The sequence below is a fragment of the Prionailurus bengalensis genome, chromosome D4 (genome assembly GCF_016509475.1).
Source record: "Prionailurus bengalensis isolate Pbe53 chromosome D4, Fcat_Pben_1.1_paternal_pri, whole genome shotgun sequence".
NCBI classification, from domain to species: domain Eukaryota; kingdom Metazoa; phylum Chordata; class Mammalia; order Carnivora; family Felidae; genus Prionailurus; species Prionailurus bengalensis.
This window is the reverse complement of record NC_057359.1, coordinates 32,423,217-32,443,361: the sequence shown is the minus strand read 5'-3', so window position 1 is coordinate 32,443,361 and position 20,145 is coordinate 32,423,217. Positions and strand designations below refer to the sequence as shown.

General features: G+C 37.0%; 1 protein-coding gene and 1 long non-coding RNA gene across 11 annotated transcripts in view; one reads left to right on the top strand and one right to left on the bottom strand.

The window, feature by feature from the left end:
* KDM4C (lysine demethylase 4C) overlaps window positions 1–20,145 on the bottom strand; it is a 430,619-nt gene that overhangs the window by 345,657 nt on the left and 64,817 nt on the right. For all 10 annotated transcript variants that reach the window (XR_006294971.1, XM_043565681.1, XM_043565689.1 and 7 more), the window contains one exon: window positions 1,095–1,288. Coding sequence is in view for 9 of the 10 variants with exons in the window: in XM_043565681.1 (XP_043421616.1) it covers window positions 1,095–1,288 (194 nt within the window). In the remaining variant the exon portion in view is untranslated. The remainder of the gene's footprint in view (window positions 1–1,094; window positions 1,289–20,145) is intronic.
* The window catches only part of LOC122474671, a 68,585-nt gene that overhangs the window by 41,681 nt on the left and 6,759 nt on the right, over window positions 1–20,145 (top strand). The window contains exon 4 of the long non-coding RNA XR_006294972.1: window positions 3,559–3,676. This is a non-coding gene — a long non-coding RNA (uncharacterized LOC122474671). The remainder of the gene's footprint in view (window positions 1–3,558; window positions 3,677–20,145) is intronic.

Genomic DNA, 20,145 nt, shown 5'->3' with positions numbered 1-20,145 from the left:
CTGAATTTTTCTTGTATGTCCTAAGAACTTTCCTCTTCCACCTAAAACTTGCCTTCCAACTAAATGCCATTGTTGATCATTAGCAATTTTTGCTATATTTGAGTTTTTTGGAGAAAGCTTACAACTTCACATCTCACCAAATGATAAAACGTCAAAGGCAAGTAATAATGGCAAAATGGGTGTGGAGATTATCCCCAAATAACTGCATCTCAATCCTTAATCAGCAGGAGAACTTGAAAACAGACCATTATCTTTAACTTGGAGGCAAGAAAGCTACTGGGCTGACACGAACACCTGAAGAGCATCCTATCATGTTCACATCCATCAGAAACATTATCTTCCCTGGGTTGGTCAAGGTGATGCTTTGTATGCTTCTGTGTTTTCCTGCATGTCCATGTATTACAGAAAATAGAATTGATGCTTAAACTCCCCTAAGACTAAAACCCACAAAAACAAGTTCAAAACATGAAATTGGCCAGGGTGACTGACAAACTAACGATTACATATGTGTGTACTACATGATGTATTTTACAAAGCAGTACATCTGTAAGTCGTTGCTCAGAAATATGAGGAAAGAGGCTCACAAACACAGGAAACTGCTAGTTAAGAACACGTATTAACAATGACATTCTTTTCCCCATGCCTATCAACCAAAGAGCGATGATAGGCTTCCTGAATTCATCCCTCCTCTCCTAAACTAGTCATTTATTTAGAAAAGTCTGGACCAGATCATTAAGATTACCGGATACACATCCATGAGGTCAACTTTCACTCTTAACTATTTCCTGCACATCTTCTAACAAATGCTCAAAAAAGTAACAATGCCTAACAAATTCTTCAAGACTACAGTATCTATCAACCCATGGCCCACAAAATGGTATGCAAGCCACTTTAGATACACAAGTCACCACTAGCTTTATGGTTTTTAGTAAAACCACGGGCAGAGTGGAAAATAATCAATTATTACACTCAAAAAATTTCACCTCATATAAATCTGAATTCACCAGATAAAACGAAAAAAATCCTCTTCAGTAGGTTCATATTACCCAAATTTCAAAACTCCTAAGCAAATGAATATTAAACATGAAACTTGCCAAGACTTGGGCTCTCCAAAGTGGAGATAATTAATGCTGTAGAGGTCCATATCCTCGGTGTGCCATGCGAATGTGGTTTTCCACATGCCAAAATAGAGATAAGGGGTGTTTACACCCTCAATAGAAATACCGCACTCTTCCTCAACCACATCCAAGACCGTATTTAGGCGAGCTATGTTCCATTCATCCACACCCTGGAACCAGGAGAAAGAGGAAAAAAAATCAAATGTTAATAAACTAATAAAAATAGCATTTATTAATCAAACTGTCATGTGCCAAAATTATCATACTGTACACTTAAATTCACTGAGAAATGAAAAATAAAGCAATCATTATTCAGGTAATATATGTATGTATATATCAATTATTAAAGATCCAAGGTTACTACTAGCATAATATGGTTCTATATGAACATTAGTATGAAAGTATACCAATAAAATTCCTGACTCCAAATGGAAGTATAAGTTAAGGCTCCACCCCTCAGTTGTTGTTAGCAAAAAATCATTGCTTCAAAGACTATGATCTGAAGTATGCTTTCCATTTTTGGCACACCTTTTCTTTGAGGGTGGGGGTAGTTTTTTTCTTTTTAAATTATTTATTTGTACATTAGCTTAGAAGTCATATTCAACATCAGACATCATCTCAAGATACTAATAGTAAAATATATCTTCTGCCTTCCCACTCTCATCCCTATGCATTTCAACTTTAGCATGTGATACATTATTTCCTAAAAATTCCACTATAATTATGGGAAAAATTCTTAGCACTTCTAAACCACAGATCATTGTGCTTTTACTGCTCCTTCAACTAAATATTCTTTCTATATAAAATTTATTGTCAAATTGGTTTCCATACAACACCCAGTGCTCATCCCAAAAGGTGCCCTCCTCAATACCCATCACCCACCCTCCCCTCCCTCCTACCCCCCCCTCCCTCCCACCCCCCATCAACCCTCAGTTTATTCTCAGGTTTTAAGAGGCTCTTATGGTTTGCCTCCCTCCCTCTCTAACTTTCTGTCCCTCTTCCCCTCCCCCATGATCTTCTGTTAAGTTTCTCAGGATCCACATAAGAGTGAAAACATATGGTATCTGTCTTTCTCTGTATGATTTATTTCACTTAGCATAACACTCTCCAGTTCCATCCACGTTGTTACAAAAGGCCATATTTCATTCTTTCTCAGGGCCACGTAGTATTCCATTGTATATATAAACCAGAATTTCTTTATCCATTCATCAGTTGATGGACATTTAGGCTCTTTCCATAATTTGGCTATTGTAGAAAGTGCTGCTATAAACCTTGGGGTACAAGCGCCCCTATGCATCAACACTCCTGTATCCCATGGGTAACTTCCTAGCAGTGCTATTGCTGGGTCATAGGGTAGATCTATTTTTTAATTTGTTGAGAAACGTGCACACTGTTTTCCAGAGTGGCTGCATAAATATTAACTTCTTATGTCGATGGGAAATTTTAAATACAGAATAATAAAAAAAATCCTTATCCAGACTTTGGTAAAACTGCTGGAATAATGTAGTTTTATAGCAATAATGGTGATGATACAGAGACAAGGATAGAATCACTGATACCAGAGTTTTGGTGATAGGAAAAGATTCTAGTTTTATTAGAACTTACCAAATTATTCAATTATAACTCACAACTGCTTAAAATCTTTACAAACTATGTATTTTTACTATATGCCTTTCTCATAACCACACATAAGCATCAGATATTGGGATCATTCCTATGAAATCATGAGGAAACTGCAATGCCTGTAAATCCATTTCAATCTCCTTATGATGCTATTAAAGAGGGGCATTAAATGCATTTCTGTATAACAGTAAGGCCTTCTCCAATAACTATGCCAATGACCACACAGATCTCCCTTATCCACTAAAAACTTTCAGGGTTGTTCTGTTTTAATTTGGTCTCTAGATGATTCTCTAATCAGTGTACTAATCTTACTTCCTCAAGCTTTGGGTTAGAAAAATTATTGATGCAGCAGTTAATGAAGCTCTGCCTCAGGTAACATAATTAAAAGTCCCAAGGGAAATAATTTAATTCCCAAATTTCCCTAAGCAGCCACTCTATCTACAGCTTAAAACTCCACAGTGGGAAGTCTGCTATTTGGAAATTGGTCAAAACTAGTATCCTTTTAGAGAAAATCCTAGGTTCCAATTTATGAGACTTCATAAAAATTAAATCAAATTCTATAAAATGTTTTATCTCACTCTATTTATAGTGATGCAGCCTCTTAACTCTAGTCCAATCAGACCTCAGCCCAATCACTCTAATAATAGATTCCTATTTGAAAGTCATTACTGAGGCAATGAATCTGAAGTAATAAATGAACAACATATTACAGAAATCATTTTAAACTGAATGAGCTTGCGAATTTACAAACAAACTATTTCTCTGAAATTCCTACATTTGGGGAATTCTTATCTTTATTTCTGACATTATCTTTCAGAAATAACTAAGGCTGAATCCCTTGACATCCCTCGACATGCAGGTCTGAGAGGAAAAAGGTAGAGAAAGCATGCTGAGAGAAGACCCAGATTATGGCCCCAGCTCTGCCACTGACCAAGGTAAAAATCACTGAGATTTCCTGAGCTTCTGTCTTTCTTCAAGAAAACATGAGAGCTGCAGCACTTCCCAGAGTTACTCAGAGTACTGAATGGTCTAAAGGACACAAAGCCTTTGGGAATAACACTTATTATTTCTTAGAACCTACGAAATGAACACCTCCACTATTCTGTAGTATATCTTACTGGCAAGCCTCCAAAACAACAAGGAGATAAGTGATTAAAAAAAAAAAAAAGTTCTGTGAAATTTACTATTGGTTCTTTCCATTAGTGGGCAAATAACATGTTTGCAGCACTTTCTTCTAGGTAAGGCCAAGGTTACCACGATGCTGAAACCTAATTTATTTTGCTAAAATAAAAAGTCATATCATTTCAATTAAAGAGCTTATTAAAATATTAAGAGTAACTGGTATAATTGAGACTAAAAATAAATCTTACTGCTTCAAAATTCCTTCTCCAATTTGTGTTCTCTACTATTGACTGAACTAACCACCACCAAAGACAGGCTCTGCTGAAACACTTAAGAGTCCAGATTTAGACAAGGAGAACATCTAGTCTGTCATTTACATAAGTTGTTGTGCCATACTCTACCCCATTATACTGCACATACATACACACTATACCTATTCAAAACAATCCTGTAAAATAGGTAACATTATACCCAAATGAGCAAATGGAAAAACTAATACTCCTAGCTAGTAGTAGGTGGCAAAGATAAACCTAAATCTGACTCCTGAGCCATCATTTCTAAACTCTATGCTTCCAGTTCTGATCATCTTAAAATACAATGTATCATCCCCTTCTCTCAGCCTCCTCAACAAATATCCAAGGAGCTAAAATTCAGGACAGGCAAACATATAAAGCTCCCATTATTCCCACCCACGGGTACAGTCATCCGACGCAAACACTAGTAAGGCTTAAAATGCAAGCCTGTTTTACTTGTGAGAGTGGTAACAGAACTCATTTACTATAAAAGCAGTCTTCAGAAAGACCCTAGATACAAACAATAACAGGTCAGAATTTGCCCAACTATTCAAAGCTTACAGCTAATGAGTCTTAGCAGAAAGTCTGAACACCAGCCTAAGTTCATAGACAAATGCCTCTTCTGAGATTCCATCCCCCTCAAAAAAAGCTCTCCACACAATGTTCTGCAGGTGCTTGAGCAATATTTGTCATTCACTTGACCTCCACTGGGGCAGACATTTCCTGTTAGATCCCCACTCCCTCCACTCCAATCACCCCATCCAGTCAGCTTCCTGGGCCCTCTCCTGCTCCGTTTGTCTTCTTACCCTGTGTCTGTCATGTTTTCTGAAATAATTCACCATAAAGCCCTTGTTCTCCAAAATTAGTCCTAAATCATTAACCTGGCACTCTCTCATTTAGGGCTTTCCACATCTTCATTGCCATCACTCTATATTCTGTCCTCAAAATTGTCAATATCCAACCACATGTTTCTCTCCCTACCCCCCATCTCCTGCCATTATCCTCAACACCTTCAATGTTATCCCAATGGGGCTACTTTCCAAACAATATTATGAGCCCCCAGTCTTTCTCCTGAGTTTCAGTGGCATATGCCCCACTCTAAGCTGGATTCACAATGACCAACAAAAATTTCTGAAATGTAAGAATTATAAGGGGAAAATATCATTCTATTCAAAAACCCAACTATTAAAAAAATAAGAATCACCACCTAGAAGCTATAAGACTGAGAAAATACTGAAAGAATTATTAAAGATTCTAACGTTTTCAGGTCTGCCCCTGATTCAAATGAGGTTATTAAAAAAAAAAAAATACAGGGGCACCTGGGTGGCTCAGTTGGTTAAGCATCCAACTTCAGCTCAGGTCATGATCTCACGGTTCACGAGTTCAAGCCCCTCAATGGGCTCTGTGCTGACAGCTCAGAGCCTGAAGCCTGCTTCGGATTCTGTGTCTCCCTCTCTCTCTGCCCCTCCCTCACTTGCACTCTGTTTCTCTCTCTCAAAAATAAATAAAAACATTAAAAAAATTTTTTAAATAAAAATACAGAGAAATCAAATTACGGTATTCTGACACAGAAACGTCATTGAGTTATAACTGGATGCTGTGCTCTAGGTCTTTACAAGAGCTGACATAGCTAGCACCTATTTAAATCCCCTCTCTCAAAGTCTACCAACTGCAGAACTGGGGACATCTTTTACACCTAATAACATCCCTCATCAAATTATTAAGAAGAAACAAAGCAATGTATGCAAAATGTATTTTAAAAATTGGTAAACAAGTTTTGATAAAAGGAAAAATAACATTTTCTTTATATCTGATATCTACCAAAAAACTAGTACCAAGTTTTGACACTGTACAGGTACTTGGTAATTATTTTATTAATGCAGAGACCTAAAATGCACTGGGATAATCCCCATGCTAGCAAAACAGAGGCAAAACATCCTCATTTTACAGTTGGAAGCAAGATACTCAGTAATTTAACAGGCCTCCTTGTTTGAAAATTAGTCCAGTCAGTCTCCTCAGTAGTAGATGTATTGTCTGTCTAGTGAATCATAATTCTTTGTAATCAATCCCTTGAGAAATAGCGGAGCTGGTCCCATTTTTATAACTCAGTATTATTACATACTGTTTCTCATAGGACATTACAGTGAGGTATTTTTTTTTATTTTTTTTTAGATATTTTTACTTAAACCAATTAAATAAAAATACTAAATTTTAAGCATTTTTTAAAAGAGTATGCTCTTCCTCATTAGGCTTTTACCATCCCTTTTAATGACCCTATCACAGTCCGGCCAACACCTAACAAAAGACCAGGCACCAATCTCCACTAATTCACCAGGAACTTAGAGATAGGCTAATGTAAATTACTGCCACTAATTTATATGGCTTTAACAAGCCCTTGAAGTTTCAAAGGTAATGCACATGGGGAAAGAAAAATAAAACTTGGTTAGTGCTTTAAAGAATTCAAACTTCAATCCATTTTACACAGTAATGAGTGAAAATTGTACCTTTCCATAACTAAAATGAAAGCTCATGGTCCACATTTTAAAACAGACTGAGGATTTCCTTCAGATCTTTACACAATAAAAATAAATTACACCCAAATGAAATTCATTCTGCTTTAAAATTAATTACAGTGTGTGACACTATAGCTCTTTTTGTTTTTCCTTTCCATAAAAACGTCTCACATCTCTAAACTTATTCGTTTCAATTTTTTTAAGTTTGAGAGAGAGGGAGAGAGAGTGGGGAAGGAGTAGAGAGAAGGAGAGAAAGAATCCCAAGCAGGCTCTGTGCTACCAGAGCAGAGCCCAATGCAGGACTCAATCTCCTTACGAACCATGAGATCATGACCTGAGCCTAAATCAAGCGTTGGACACTTTACCAACTGAGCCACCCAGGTGCCCCTAAACTTATTAGTTTTAAAACAGACCCCCTTTCCTCAAAAAGTTAAAATAGAACTACCCTATGATCCAGCAATTACACTGCTAGGTATTTACCCAAAGAATACAAAAATACTAATTCAAAGGGATACATGCACCCCCATGTTTATAACAGCATTATCAATAATAGCTAAATTATGGAAACAGCCCAAGTGCCCATCGAATAATGAGTGTATAAAGAAGACATGATATATGGGGTGCCTGGGTGGCTGAGTCGGTTGAGTATCCAACTTTGGCTCAGGTCATGATCTCACAGTTTGTGAGTCCAAGTCCCATATCAGTCAGTGTAGAGCCTGCTTCGGACCCTCTGTCTCTCTCTCTGCCCTCCCCTGCTGGCTCTCTCTCTCTCTCTCTCAAAATAAATAAATAAAATTTTTTAAAAAGTTAAAAAAAGAAGACGTGGTATGTATATATGTATATATATAATATGTATGTGTGTGTATGTATATATATATATATTATATATATATATATATAATATATATATATATATAATGGAATATTTACCTGGCCATGAAAAAGAATGAAATCGTGCCATTTGCAAGGACATGGAAGAAGCTAGAAAGTATTATGCTAAGCAAAATAAGTCAGGCAGAGAAGACAAATACCATATGATTTCACTCATATATGGAATTTAAGAAATAAAACAAATGGGCGCCTGGGTGGCTCAGTCAGTTGAGCATCCAACTTTGGCTCAGGCCATGATCTCGCATCAGGCTCTGTGCTGACAGCTCAGAGCCTGGAATTTGCTTCAGATCCTGTGTCTCCCTCTCTCTGCCCCTTCCCAGCTCACAATCTGTCTGTCTGTCTGTATCTCTCTCTCTCTCTCTCAAAACTAAATAAACATTAAAAATTTTTTGGGGCGCCTGGGTGGCGCAGTCGGTTAAGCGTCCGACTTCAGCCAGGTCACGATCTTGCGGTCCGTGAGTTCAAGCCCCACGTCGGGCTCTGGGCTGATGGCTCAGAGCCTGGAGCCTGCTTCCGATTCTGTGTCTCCCTCTCTCTCTGCCCCTCTCCCGTTCATGCTCTGTCTCTGTCCCAAAAATAAATAAACGTTGAAAAAAAAAATTTAAAAAAAATTTTTTTTTTTAAAGAAATAAACGAGGAAAGGGGAATAAAAGGAGAGAGAGAGGCAAACCAAGAAACCGACCCTTAACTATAGAGAACAAATTGACGGTTACCAGGGGGAAGACTGGTGGGGGATGAGCAAAATAGGTGATGGGGATTAAGGAGTGCACTTGCTGAGGTGAGCCCCACACTGCACTCTGTGCTGACCATTCAGAGCCTGAAGCCTGCTTCGGATTCTGTGTCACCCTCTCCCTCTGCCCCTCCGCTGCTCATGCTCTGTCTCTCTCTCTCTCTCAAAAATAAACATATATACATACATACATACATACATACATACATAAAAATAAAAGTCTAGACAATAACCAATGTACAACAAGTTTCGAAACAAACTCAACAACTAAAACACAACCCATTGAAGAAATGGGCAGAAGACATGAACAGACACTTATCCAAAGAAGACATCCAGATGGCTAACACACACAGGAAAAGATGCTCAACATGACTCCTCATCAAGGAAACACAAACCAAAACCACAGTGATATACCACTTCACACCTGTCAGAATGGTTAGTACTAACAACAGGAAACAACAGATGTTGGTAAGGATGCAGAGTAAGGGAACCCTTTGGCACTGTTGGTGGGAATGCAAACTGGTGCAGTCACTCTGGAAAACACTATGGAGGTTCCTCAAAAAATTAAAACTAGAACTACCCCATAACACAGCAATTGCACTACTTAGATGCGTATCCAAAGGACACAAAAATGCTGTTTCGAAGGGACACATGCACCCCCATGTTTATAGCAACACTTTCAACAATAGCCAAAGTATGGAAAGAGCCCAAATGTCCATCGACTGATGAATAGCTAAAGAAGATGTGGTATATATACATATATATGCAATGGAATATTACTCAGTGACCCAAAAGAATTTCTGGTGCCATGTGCAACAACGTGGATGGAACTAGAATGTATTATGCTAAGCGAAATAAGTCAGTCACAGAAAGACAAGTATCATATGATTTCACTCAGATATGGAAATTAAGAAACAGAATAGATGAACATAGAAGAAGGGAAGGAAAAATAAAATAAAAACAGAGAGGGAGGAAAACTATAAGAGACTCTTAAATACAGAAAACAAACTGAGGTTGCTGGAAGGGAAGTGTGTAGGTAGATAGGCTAAATGGGTGAAGGACATTAAGGAGGGTACTAGTTGGTACAGCACTGGGCGTTATATGTAAGTGATGAATCACTGGGATCTACTCCTGAAACCAATAGTACACTGTAGTTAACTTACTTGAATTTAAACAAATAAATTTTTTAAAAGAGAAACAAATAAATTAAAATTCTGCAACAAAAGTACCATTAAAAAAGGCAGGCTGTTCACCTTATAAAAAGGTAATTATGAATATGAGAAGGAGGGCAGAGAAGAAAAAGAGAGAAATGTCCAGTCAAATAAAAGATTGCAGAGAGCTTTGGACTCCTGAATTGAGTGTGGACCATTAAGGGTTTGAGGTTAATGTGTCTTTGGTTCCACACAGAAGCAACCCCAATCCTCTTGGGAGAAAAGCAACCTCCATTTAGATCTATAAATTTTTCACAAATTAAGATCAAGTCAAAGCATACAACCAAAGATCTCTATACACACAGGGAAGCAAGGCAACACTGGAAAAAGCTAGCAAAAACAACTGACAAAGCATTTAGAACCAGCCCCCACCAAAGGTAGTTGACATTAGAATTACCAGAGAGACACTAAAGAACATGAAATATTTAAAAAAATAAAATATGGAATCACAAAGATAAGCTCATAAAATAAACTATTTGGAATGGCGAGTCAGACCTGGGAGGAAGGGGTAGACCTCCAGAAATGAAATACGTCATTACTAAACTAAAAACTCAATGAAAGGGTTAAACAAGAGAGGTAGTTAACCAGAAGATAAAATTTAAGACATTAAACACACAGTGCAGTACATGTAAATTGATGTAAAATCAATTACATTAAAATCTTTGTTCACTAAAAGACACTGTAAATAAACCTATCTCTAAAATTTTTGATATCAACTTCAATTAACTTTAAATACACTGAATTGAGGGGCACCTGGGTGGCTCAGTCGGTTAAGAGCCCAACTTCAGCTCAAGTCACAATCTTATGGTTGGTGAGTTCAAGCCCCACATCAGGCTCTGCGCTGACAGTGCAGAACGTGCTTGGGATTCTGTGTGTGTGTGTCTCTCTCTCTCTGCCCCTCCCCAACTTGCACACACATGCTCTCTAAATAAATAAACTTTTTAAAAAATAAATAAATACACTGAATTGAATCCACAAAACTGGGACATCTCAGACCTTTACTGATGCTGCAGCTTTTATTTTCCAAATGGCCAAAATACCAAAATGCCTACTGTATTTATGGATTGAAAACTGCTTATAAAGCCTTCACTATTACACCTACTTTTGAAGATTATAATAGTCTATGTGGCCAAATATTTGAGGTTATTCTGGACTTATTTCAATGTTCTTCATTTTTAATTCTTCATAGCCATGTGAGAGTAAAGATAAATAATTTGTCTTCTTCCTTTTCAAGTGTTTCTGGATAAGGAATTCAAAAAAAACTAAACACATTTTTTGGTGTAATATAAAATATTCATTATATTTTCTTATCAAAACAGTTACCAAATATTTTTATGTTTGTAAACAAATATGTTTTCACAACATACCTTGTATATATGTAAAAAGAAGTATTTCACTCTTGCTGTTCATTCTCTGATGAAGAAAAAAATCAGTGAAAATTACAGAAACTGTGGTAGAACTTTATTTGCCCTCTGGTCCTGTACCTTCGGCTAGTCACATACCTACTCAAGAAACCTTCACCATGGGGTACAACAGGATGAAGATATGAACTTACTTTTAACATCCCTTACTAGACTGACTGCTATATCAAGTATTAAGTGCACAACACTTAAATGACAATTAGTGTAACTGAGTAGCTTCTAATTTTGTTTTTAATTCTTCAGCTTATGTGTAAACAATTCAAAAGTATGTTCCATACTAAGTGGTATTGTGCAACTTCACTTTTTTTAATAATAAATTTTTTTAATTCATAAAATGCAAGACCTGTTTTAGTATTCTTTTAAATTTTTTTAACGTTTATTTATTTTTGGGAGATAGAGCACAAGCAGGGGAGGGGCAGAGAAGAGAGGGAGACACAGAATCTGAAGCAGACTCCAGGCTCTGAGCTGTCAGCACAGGGCCTGATGCGGGGCTTAAACCCACAAACCATAAGATCATGACCTGACCCAAAATCGGGCACCCAACAAACTGAGCCATTGAAGCACCCCTAACTTCACTTTATTTAATGTGTACAACAGTCCCATGAACTTGATAAAGTATAACCTTGGATAGCTTCAGGGGCTAGGATTTAAATTCATCATTATCACAAAAAAAAAAAAGACACTGAAAACAAAAGAAACAAAAATATAAAGGAGTAAGTCACAAATGAAGCAAATAATTCAACAAATATAACTGGCATAATTTTGTTTTCCAGAATACATTTAAAAAAAACTCAAATAATCAGAAAAAGTCAAACAGTCTAACAGAAAAATAGGCAGTGGATGTTTCACAATGGAGGAATCATAAATGCCAACAAAGACATGAAAAGCTATTGTATGTCACTTGTATTCAAAGAAATGCAAATTCCCATATGAAATATTTTATCGGAAAAAGATTGACAATAAGATGAACAAAATTAAATGTTGAAGAGAATTTATGTCAGCATGAGGATGCTTTTGGAGCCAACAGAAATGCTCTAAGACTGGACTCAAGGTGCTGGTTACACAAAAATCATTGAATTCTACACTTAAAATAGGCAAATTTTGTAATATACAAATTATACCTCAACAAAGCTTTCTTAAAAATGATGATACACTGCTGGAGGAACATAAATTGGTACAAATTTCTTGAAAAACAAGTCAACAGTATGTGATAATGTTGAACACTCCACGAGCTAGCACTTCCATTCCAAGGTAACTGCTTTAGGGAAACTTTTTTTTTTTTTTCAACGTTTATTTATTTTTGGGACAGAGAGAGACAGAGCATGAACGGGGGAGGGGCAGAGAGAGAGGGAGACACAGAATCGGAAACAGGCTCCAGGCTCTGAGCCATCAGCCCAGAGCCCGACGCGGGGCTCGAACTCACGAACCGCGAGATCGTGACCTGGCTGAAGTCGGACGCTTAACCGACTGCGCCACCCAGGCGCCCCTAGGGAAACTTTTATACATATGCACTAGGAACCATGCACAGAAATGTGCTCACAACAGCAATATTTATTTATATTTTTAAATTTTAATTCCAGTAGGGCTAACAGGCAGTATATTGGTTACAGGTATACAATATAGTGATTCAACAATTCCATGCATTACTCAGTGTTCATCATGTTAAGTGTACTCTAATGCCCTTCACCTGTATCACCCAGAAATATCTATTATTTAAAAAAGAAACAGAAAATGTCCCCTGGAAAGATAATAAAAAATAAAATATATATTCACCAAATAGAATATTATACAGCACCGAAAATTATTCACAAATAATACGAATAATCCTGGGAAGCCTATTGTTGGGTAAAAAAATGTCTCAAAGACTACATAAAGTGATATTACTTCTATTAAGGTCAAAATAAGCCAAATGAATATATTACTTAAAAATATATGCATCTAGGCCAACAGGCACATGAAAAGATGCTCAGCATCGCTCCTCATCAGGGAAATACAAATCAACACCACACTCAGATATCACCTCACGCCAGTCAGAATGGCCAAAATGAACAAATCAGGAGACTATAGATGCTGGAGAGGATGTGGAGAAACGGGAACCCTCTTGCACTGTTGGTGGGAATGCAAACTGGTGCAGCCACTCTGGAAAACAGTGTGGAGGTTCCTCAAAAAATTAAAAATAGATCTACGCTATGACCCAGCAGTAGCGCTGTTAGGAATTTACCCAAGGGATACAGGAGTACTGACGCACAGGGGCACTTGTACCCCAATGTTTATAGCAGCACTCTCAACAATAGCCAAATTGTGGAAAAAGCCCAAATGTCCATCAACTGATGAATGGATAAAGAAATTGTGGTTTATATACACAATGGAGTACTACGTAGCAATGAGAAAGAATGAAATATGGCCCTTTGTAGCAACGTGGATGGAACTGGAGAGTGTAATGCTAAGTGAAATAAGCCATACAGAGAAAGACATATACCATATGGTTTCACTCATATGTGGATCCTGAGAAACTTAACAGAAACCCATGGGGGAGGGGAAGGAAAAAAAGAAAAAAAAAAGAGGTTAGAGTGGGAGAGAGAGCCAAAGCATAAGAGACTCTTTAAAACTGAGAACAAACTGAGGGTTGATGGGGGGGTGGGAGGGAGGGGAGGGTAGGTGATGGGCATTGAAGAGGGCATCTTTTGGGATGAGAACTGGGTGTGGTATGGAAACTAATTTGACAATAAATTTCATATAATAAAATAAATAAATAAAAAATAAATGTGCTGATCTGAAAAAAAAAAATATATATATATATACATATATATATATGTATATATATATATGCATCTGTGGGGCACCTGTGCATCAGTTAAGCATCCAACTCTTCATGTCGGCTCAGATCATGATCTCTCAGTTTGGGAGATCGAGCCCCATGACAGGCTCTGCACTATTAGTGCAACTGCTTGGGATTTTCTCTCTCCCTTTCTCTCTGCCCCTCCTCTGTTGTGCTCTTTCCCTCAAAATAAATAAATAAACATTACTATATTGTATATACATTGTAAATATATTGTATATACATATATATAGTAACGTTTATTTTTTATACTACACACACACGCACACACACACACACACACACACGCATCTGTGAGAAAATTATGTTTTTAAAAGGCAAAAAATCAAACACAAAATTAAGGCACCCCTGGGTGATAGGGTAAGGTAGCAAGGAAGGGCTGTAGAGAGTAATCCATAGCCAAGTACTGTTAACATTCTAGTGTTGGACTGCATGGTACGTTTGAGGTATTCAATGTATCATGGTGCTTTAAAACTTAAATACACTGCACATAATCAGGTGTTACATTCCAAAAATACAATAAAGAAAAAATCACAATAAAGTAGATCTCTCCTGATACACACACCATGGCACCAAATTCTGTCTGGCCAGTGACAAGATGATGGTCTATATCTTAAAAAGAACAGGGGTATTTTTTAAAGCATTAATCCCTAAGCAAACATCCTTTATGGTTCTGACAGGCTTTGACAGATGATTAGAAAGTTTCAACTGCTGGCCTGGACTTACACATAAATGACTATTGCAGAACAGAATCTTCCCAGTCCTCCTGGAATCAGTTATTGGATATCTCATTGCAGACTCAGGATTTTTGCCTTTCTTGCTTTAATAGTGCCACCACCAGCAGCTAACATTTACCCAACATATACTATGGAACAGGCCACAAGGTATTTCATTTGTAACATCTTTTACCCTGAGGCAGACACTAAAATCATCTATTATCAGTGCCATTTTATAGATGAGGAAACTGCAGCCAAGAGAAACTGGATAACTTGCCTAAGATCTCACAGCTCATAATCAAGGAGCTGCCATTCAAGAGTGAGAATGGAAAACTTTAACCAACTCTGGCTCAACTACTCTGAAGCCACACAGCCAAGCAATGAGCCAGAAAATCAACTCTAAACCACCTAGTTTTATATAATCAAGGAGGTAAAAACTTCCTTCTATCCCTCAATAACTGGAAAGGAAAGTTAGTATGCTTTTTACTTTCTATTTTTTTAACGGACTACTTGTCAAGAAGATGATTTGTAAATACTGGCTTAGGCTAAGAGCAGGACTAATAGATTTACTCAAAGATCTGCTGTCTATTAAAAAAAATCACAGGTGTAATAAACAGAATTGTCAAACTTATTTTACACATCGACACATGGCCCTTGAAGAGTATCCTAAAGGGGACCTGAACAATAATGAAGCCTTGTTCTCCTTTAAAGAGGATCAGTTGTCTCCATATTTAATAAAACAAGAAAATCCCATACTTACACCCTGGTAAGTTAGTTTTTTCATATGGGAAATTAAAAACACAACAATCTTTACTAATGTATTCATACTTTTCTAGATTAAGCAAGCCTTTGTTCATCCAACTGTTTTAAGTGTATTATACTATAGTGTAACACAGTATTTCAAAACATTTGTATTATACACTTTTATGACAGAGACTACCTAAGTACTTAGTATCTGTTTTCACCCTCTTTACTACTTGATACTTATTAATAATTCCAGGAAAATCCCAATTTAGAAAAGATTTTATCTGTCTCTCCAAATTCTTCTATAGACTTCTATCTACTTTTTCTTCTGTTTCTCCCAGTTGTTTTTTTCACCTTGCTTCATTTTTCTCTTGGTGTAACTTCTCACTTAAAGCAATTTTAGATTTAACACACTCTCATAACACTTGGCAGAGAGTTGCAACTATTGAGCTTCTCTTTCATTGTTCATAAATAAAAACAATCTAAGGCATGAACAATGATCTCATTTTCATTCTTCACAGTGTAAAATTCTGGATCATATACACAGGCTCAACATTATTCCTTCAGTGAAAATGGGGGAACTAACAATAATTTCCCTGAATATTAAACTATATTTTCTCATTGTAGAAAATTTGGAATATAAGTTTTTAAGAGATCAAACTTACTTATAAACCTGCAAACAAAAGAAAACCATTATATAATTTTAGTTATACCTTTCTCTAAAAAGAAATATTTTAAATTAAAACATAATTAGAATCAGACTTCTGGAATCTGTGGCTCTAATTATATTCCAGTGACCCCAAAAGCCCACTGACAGGTGGTAACTCACTTTGAGGAATGCAGGCTAGGAAACTGGTGTGTGGGAGCAGTTCCACAACCTCTCCATTTCAGCCAGACACAGCCACTCTCTGCCCATGGTCAATTGGATGATTTATCATGGGAATTCTACACAATACTGGAAACCCAATGTGGGCATTTCAAGATCTTGGGGATATAGCTATACACAGTTACTTTGGTTTATTCACTCACCATTGAATTATGAACATTTTCTTAACATCCATTTTATTGTACATATTACTTCATGTCTGCAAGAATTTGTATCATTATTTTCCTTTGTAACATACACATCGTTTTACATCCTTGCTCTAATTTTAAGAAACACTGGAAAATAATTTTGGTGCATAAATATTGACCCATATATCTGATCATTTCTAAAACAGATTCTAGAAGCAGAAGGTGTGGATCAATAGTTCCTTTTTTACAGCAGAGTTACATGAGTCTTTCTACTCTATAAAATCCCTTTAAAAAAAATACCCACTTCCATGTCTTTAAAAGCCATGATAAAGATGAAATCTAGATTATCTTCATCTTCCTTTTTTTTTTTTAATGGGGAAGAGTGGGGCCAAAGTAAGAATGGGGCTTCAAATGGACATGCCTTATCAGAGTACTTTTATAAGCCTGCAGGCAAAGCCTGGGCTGCAATGGGAACAGAAGAAGCTTGCTTCTGAAGATACTAAACATCCAGTGAAGACCCTGGCAGATATTAACCCAAGACAGGAAGAGGTCCAGAGTACACAACACAGTTCAAAGTTCTAATTTTCCTTCCTGGTACCACTGTAGAGTAGTAGAAAGAGAATGGGAACGAGGGCCTCCCAAGCTCTGCCACTAAGTATGTGTCATCTTAGATGAATCCTCACATTTCAGTCTGAGATTCTTCATCTATAAATGTGTTAACTACATCATATGATTTCCAACACTCCTTCCAGGTAAAATCAATGATTTTATGATCACCAGTCAAATTCAGTAATAAAATTCTGGTTCTTCACCTCTTGGCTTCATGTTCTTGCCCCTTCAGTAATTCCTACTGCTGCTTCCCTAATACTTTCCCACAGATATTTGCTCCTCTGGGCCTACTGATCATCTAGTACCCACACAACCCTTAGCATCCTTACCCCTCACCATGGCTCATATGTCTGAGGGCCTCTGTACCTTTAATCCTCACCATAATCTCAGGGATTATGCCCCTCCTCAGGACCCAAAATCATTTCCAACATAAGATCAAACAGTTTTTCCCATAAACATGCTGAGGTCAACAGCTGCTTATCTCAAGTGGCAGCCCAATCTGTTCTGGGGCAGAGATGTATTCTTCAGAAAGTTCTTCCAGAGACAAAATTGATGTTCCCTACAGTGATCTCACCTAACCTTCTCACATGCAACACACTTGAAGGCAGTGGTGATATACTCTGAGGTCACCCTGCATCTGGGCTTTAATTCTCTTCCATTGGCAGTTCCTATACAATTCCTGGTATGCTGCTCTGGCAATAGCCCTCTAAAAGCTTCCAGAACTGATGGAACATTCTAGATGCAATATGACTAGTGAATTGGAAATACCATCACCTCCCCTGTCTGGATGGCGTAATATGGGATCATGCAGGTTAAGACTTCATTCACTGAAGATCAGCCATAATATGCCAGCAGATAATGAGTTTTGATTAACTAGAAGCCTTATTTCACAGAACTAAAATCTGAAAGTCATGATCCTATAAACCAATAGTTCTCTCTTTGCACCAAAACATGTCTGGAATAATGACATTTTACCTTGGATGTGAAAATTACACACACAGTGTTCTGGCTTTAAATTACTTCTTATTTCAAGATAAATGATATACTGACATGATAAAAATACAAAATGAAAAGGAACTCCACTCGTGACTCAGTTTAAACTGTTTAACTTCATTTGGAAATGCTCAGCCTTAGATAAATTTGTTGTCCAAGTGCACCATCTGGTGGATAAAGGTATTTAAGCTCCCCCATTATATATATAAATATATAATTTATGTAATTATACATATATATAATTATACAAATATATAATTATATATATATATATATATATACACACATATATACAAAATGTCATTGCAGCTAAAATCTTAGTGTAAAGATTCCCATGCTTTAGCCAAAAGATTTCTATAGAGGGGCTTTTGACAAGATTATAATATGAAAAAAATCTAGAGCTCATAAACTTCACTATCGAAGAATCCAGTTCACTTTCTTGAAGAAATGTTGCTCATATGAAGCAAACATTTTTAATCTGGGAGGAACTTCAGACAACAGTTTATTCAAATCCTTCCCTTTACAGATGAAGAATCTAAGGCAAAGACAGAGCTCTCCTGAAAGTCACGGCTAGGGATAGCAGGCATTGATTATATAAATAAATAGGTCAAATATTCTCAACTGTTTAATATGGCCTTCTATTTAAAGAGGTTGTGCAGGAAAGGCAGGAAATGAGGCAGCCAGAGTCTGTGGCAAAGTGCCACTCTCTTGGGTTGGCAATAATCTGCCCACCTCACTGTGGACTGTGGCCTACCCCTAAACTGACCTGCAACCAGGAGTTGTTATATCCTCCCTGCCTCCACAGCCTGTTTGCATCCCTCTTCACCTTAGATTTATGTTTTCCTCCACCCAAGAAAACCAACCTACCAATAAAAGTAAGACAGATAAAATAAATGTTAAATCACCCTTTTGAAGAGTATCTATCAACACAGGAAAGAGTTCATAATGTGTTAAAATGGGAGAGGAAAAGAAAGGACCAAATATGTTCACTATGATACCATATCTGTAAAAAAAAAAAAAATACAGTTCTAGAGCATTAAATAGAGAAAAAACATTGGAAAGAAATACATTAAACATTTTTGACAGCTAGTCTCTCTGAATGCCAGGATTATGAGTGATTTCAAATTTTTTCTCTTACATAATGCTTTGCACATTTTTTATCCTTAACATTTATGTGTTTTTTAAGTTTATTTTGAGACAGACAGAGGCAGCATGAGTGGGGGAGGGGCAGAGAGAGTGGGAGAGAGAGAAAATCCCAAGCAAACTCTGCACTGTCAGCACAGAGCCCGATGCAGGGCTCTAACTCAAGGAACTGTGAAATCACGACCTAAGCCAAAAACATGAGTCAGACACTTAACCAACAGAGCCACCCAGGCTAAGCTCCTCCTTAACATTTATATTAACAAAAAGAAATTTTTATGTTAAATATTTATATATTTATACTCATAGACCATCAGAAAATGAACAAAAGAAACTGGAAAGAGGACTCCAAACACATATCCATCCATCCAGTACATAAATAGCAGGGGAAAAAATTCTCCAGCTCTCAAGGAGAAATACACAGAATAAGACACTGCATTTTTGTCTTAAGGCTTACCATGGTATTTTTCAAAATATTTTTAATTGTCTATCAATTGTCTATTAATAAATACCTGGATGACTAGCAAATTAATACTTAAGGATAAAGTTAGAAATATAATTTCTTTAAAATATTTTCTATATTTTGAGACTTAAGGACTTGAGTTCACATCCTAAGTTGATTTTCTGCTTGTAAAATTTTGCCTGAGTTATATGACAGAATATATGGCATGGTATTCCCCAAAGAACTCCAGGTCTTCCAGTTTGAGAACCACTGTCTCTCAATGTAATTAGGGCTTTGAAGTAAATATCAGGAACACAGTTACTGGAAGGTCAGTATCAAGAATGGAACATTGTTCCCTTGCCTCAAGATCCCTGTATCATCTATGCAGACTGAGATCAGTGAAGGAATCTTTTGCAAAATATCTTACAGGAGCAGTTTTCAAGTGCTTTCTGGGGACCACTGGGAAATACCCAGGTCCCATTAGGGTCTGTGGCATCAAAACAGTCTTAATTATACCAAGACATTATGTGCCTTTACACTCTCATTCTCACATGAGGTCGAGTTTCTGCAGGCCACATGACATCACCACAGACTAAATGCAGAAGCAAGTATATAAATCCAGAGGTCTTCTATTAAGCTAGACACTAGAGATTTGAAAAAATGTAAAAAAATGCCTCTCCTCTCACTAATTTTTTGCCTAGGAAGGTATAGTCATTTTTTAATAAA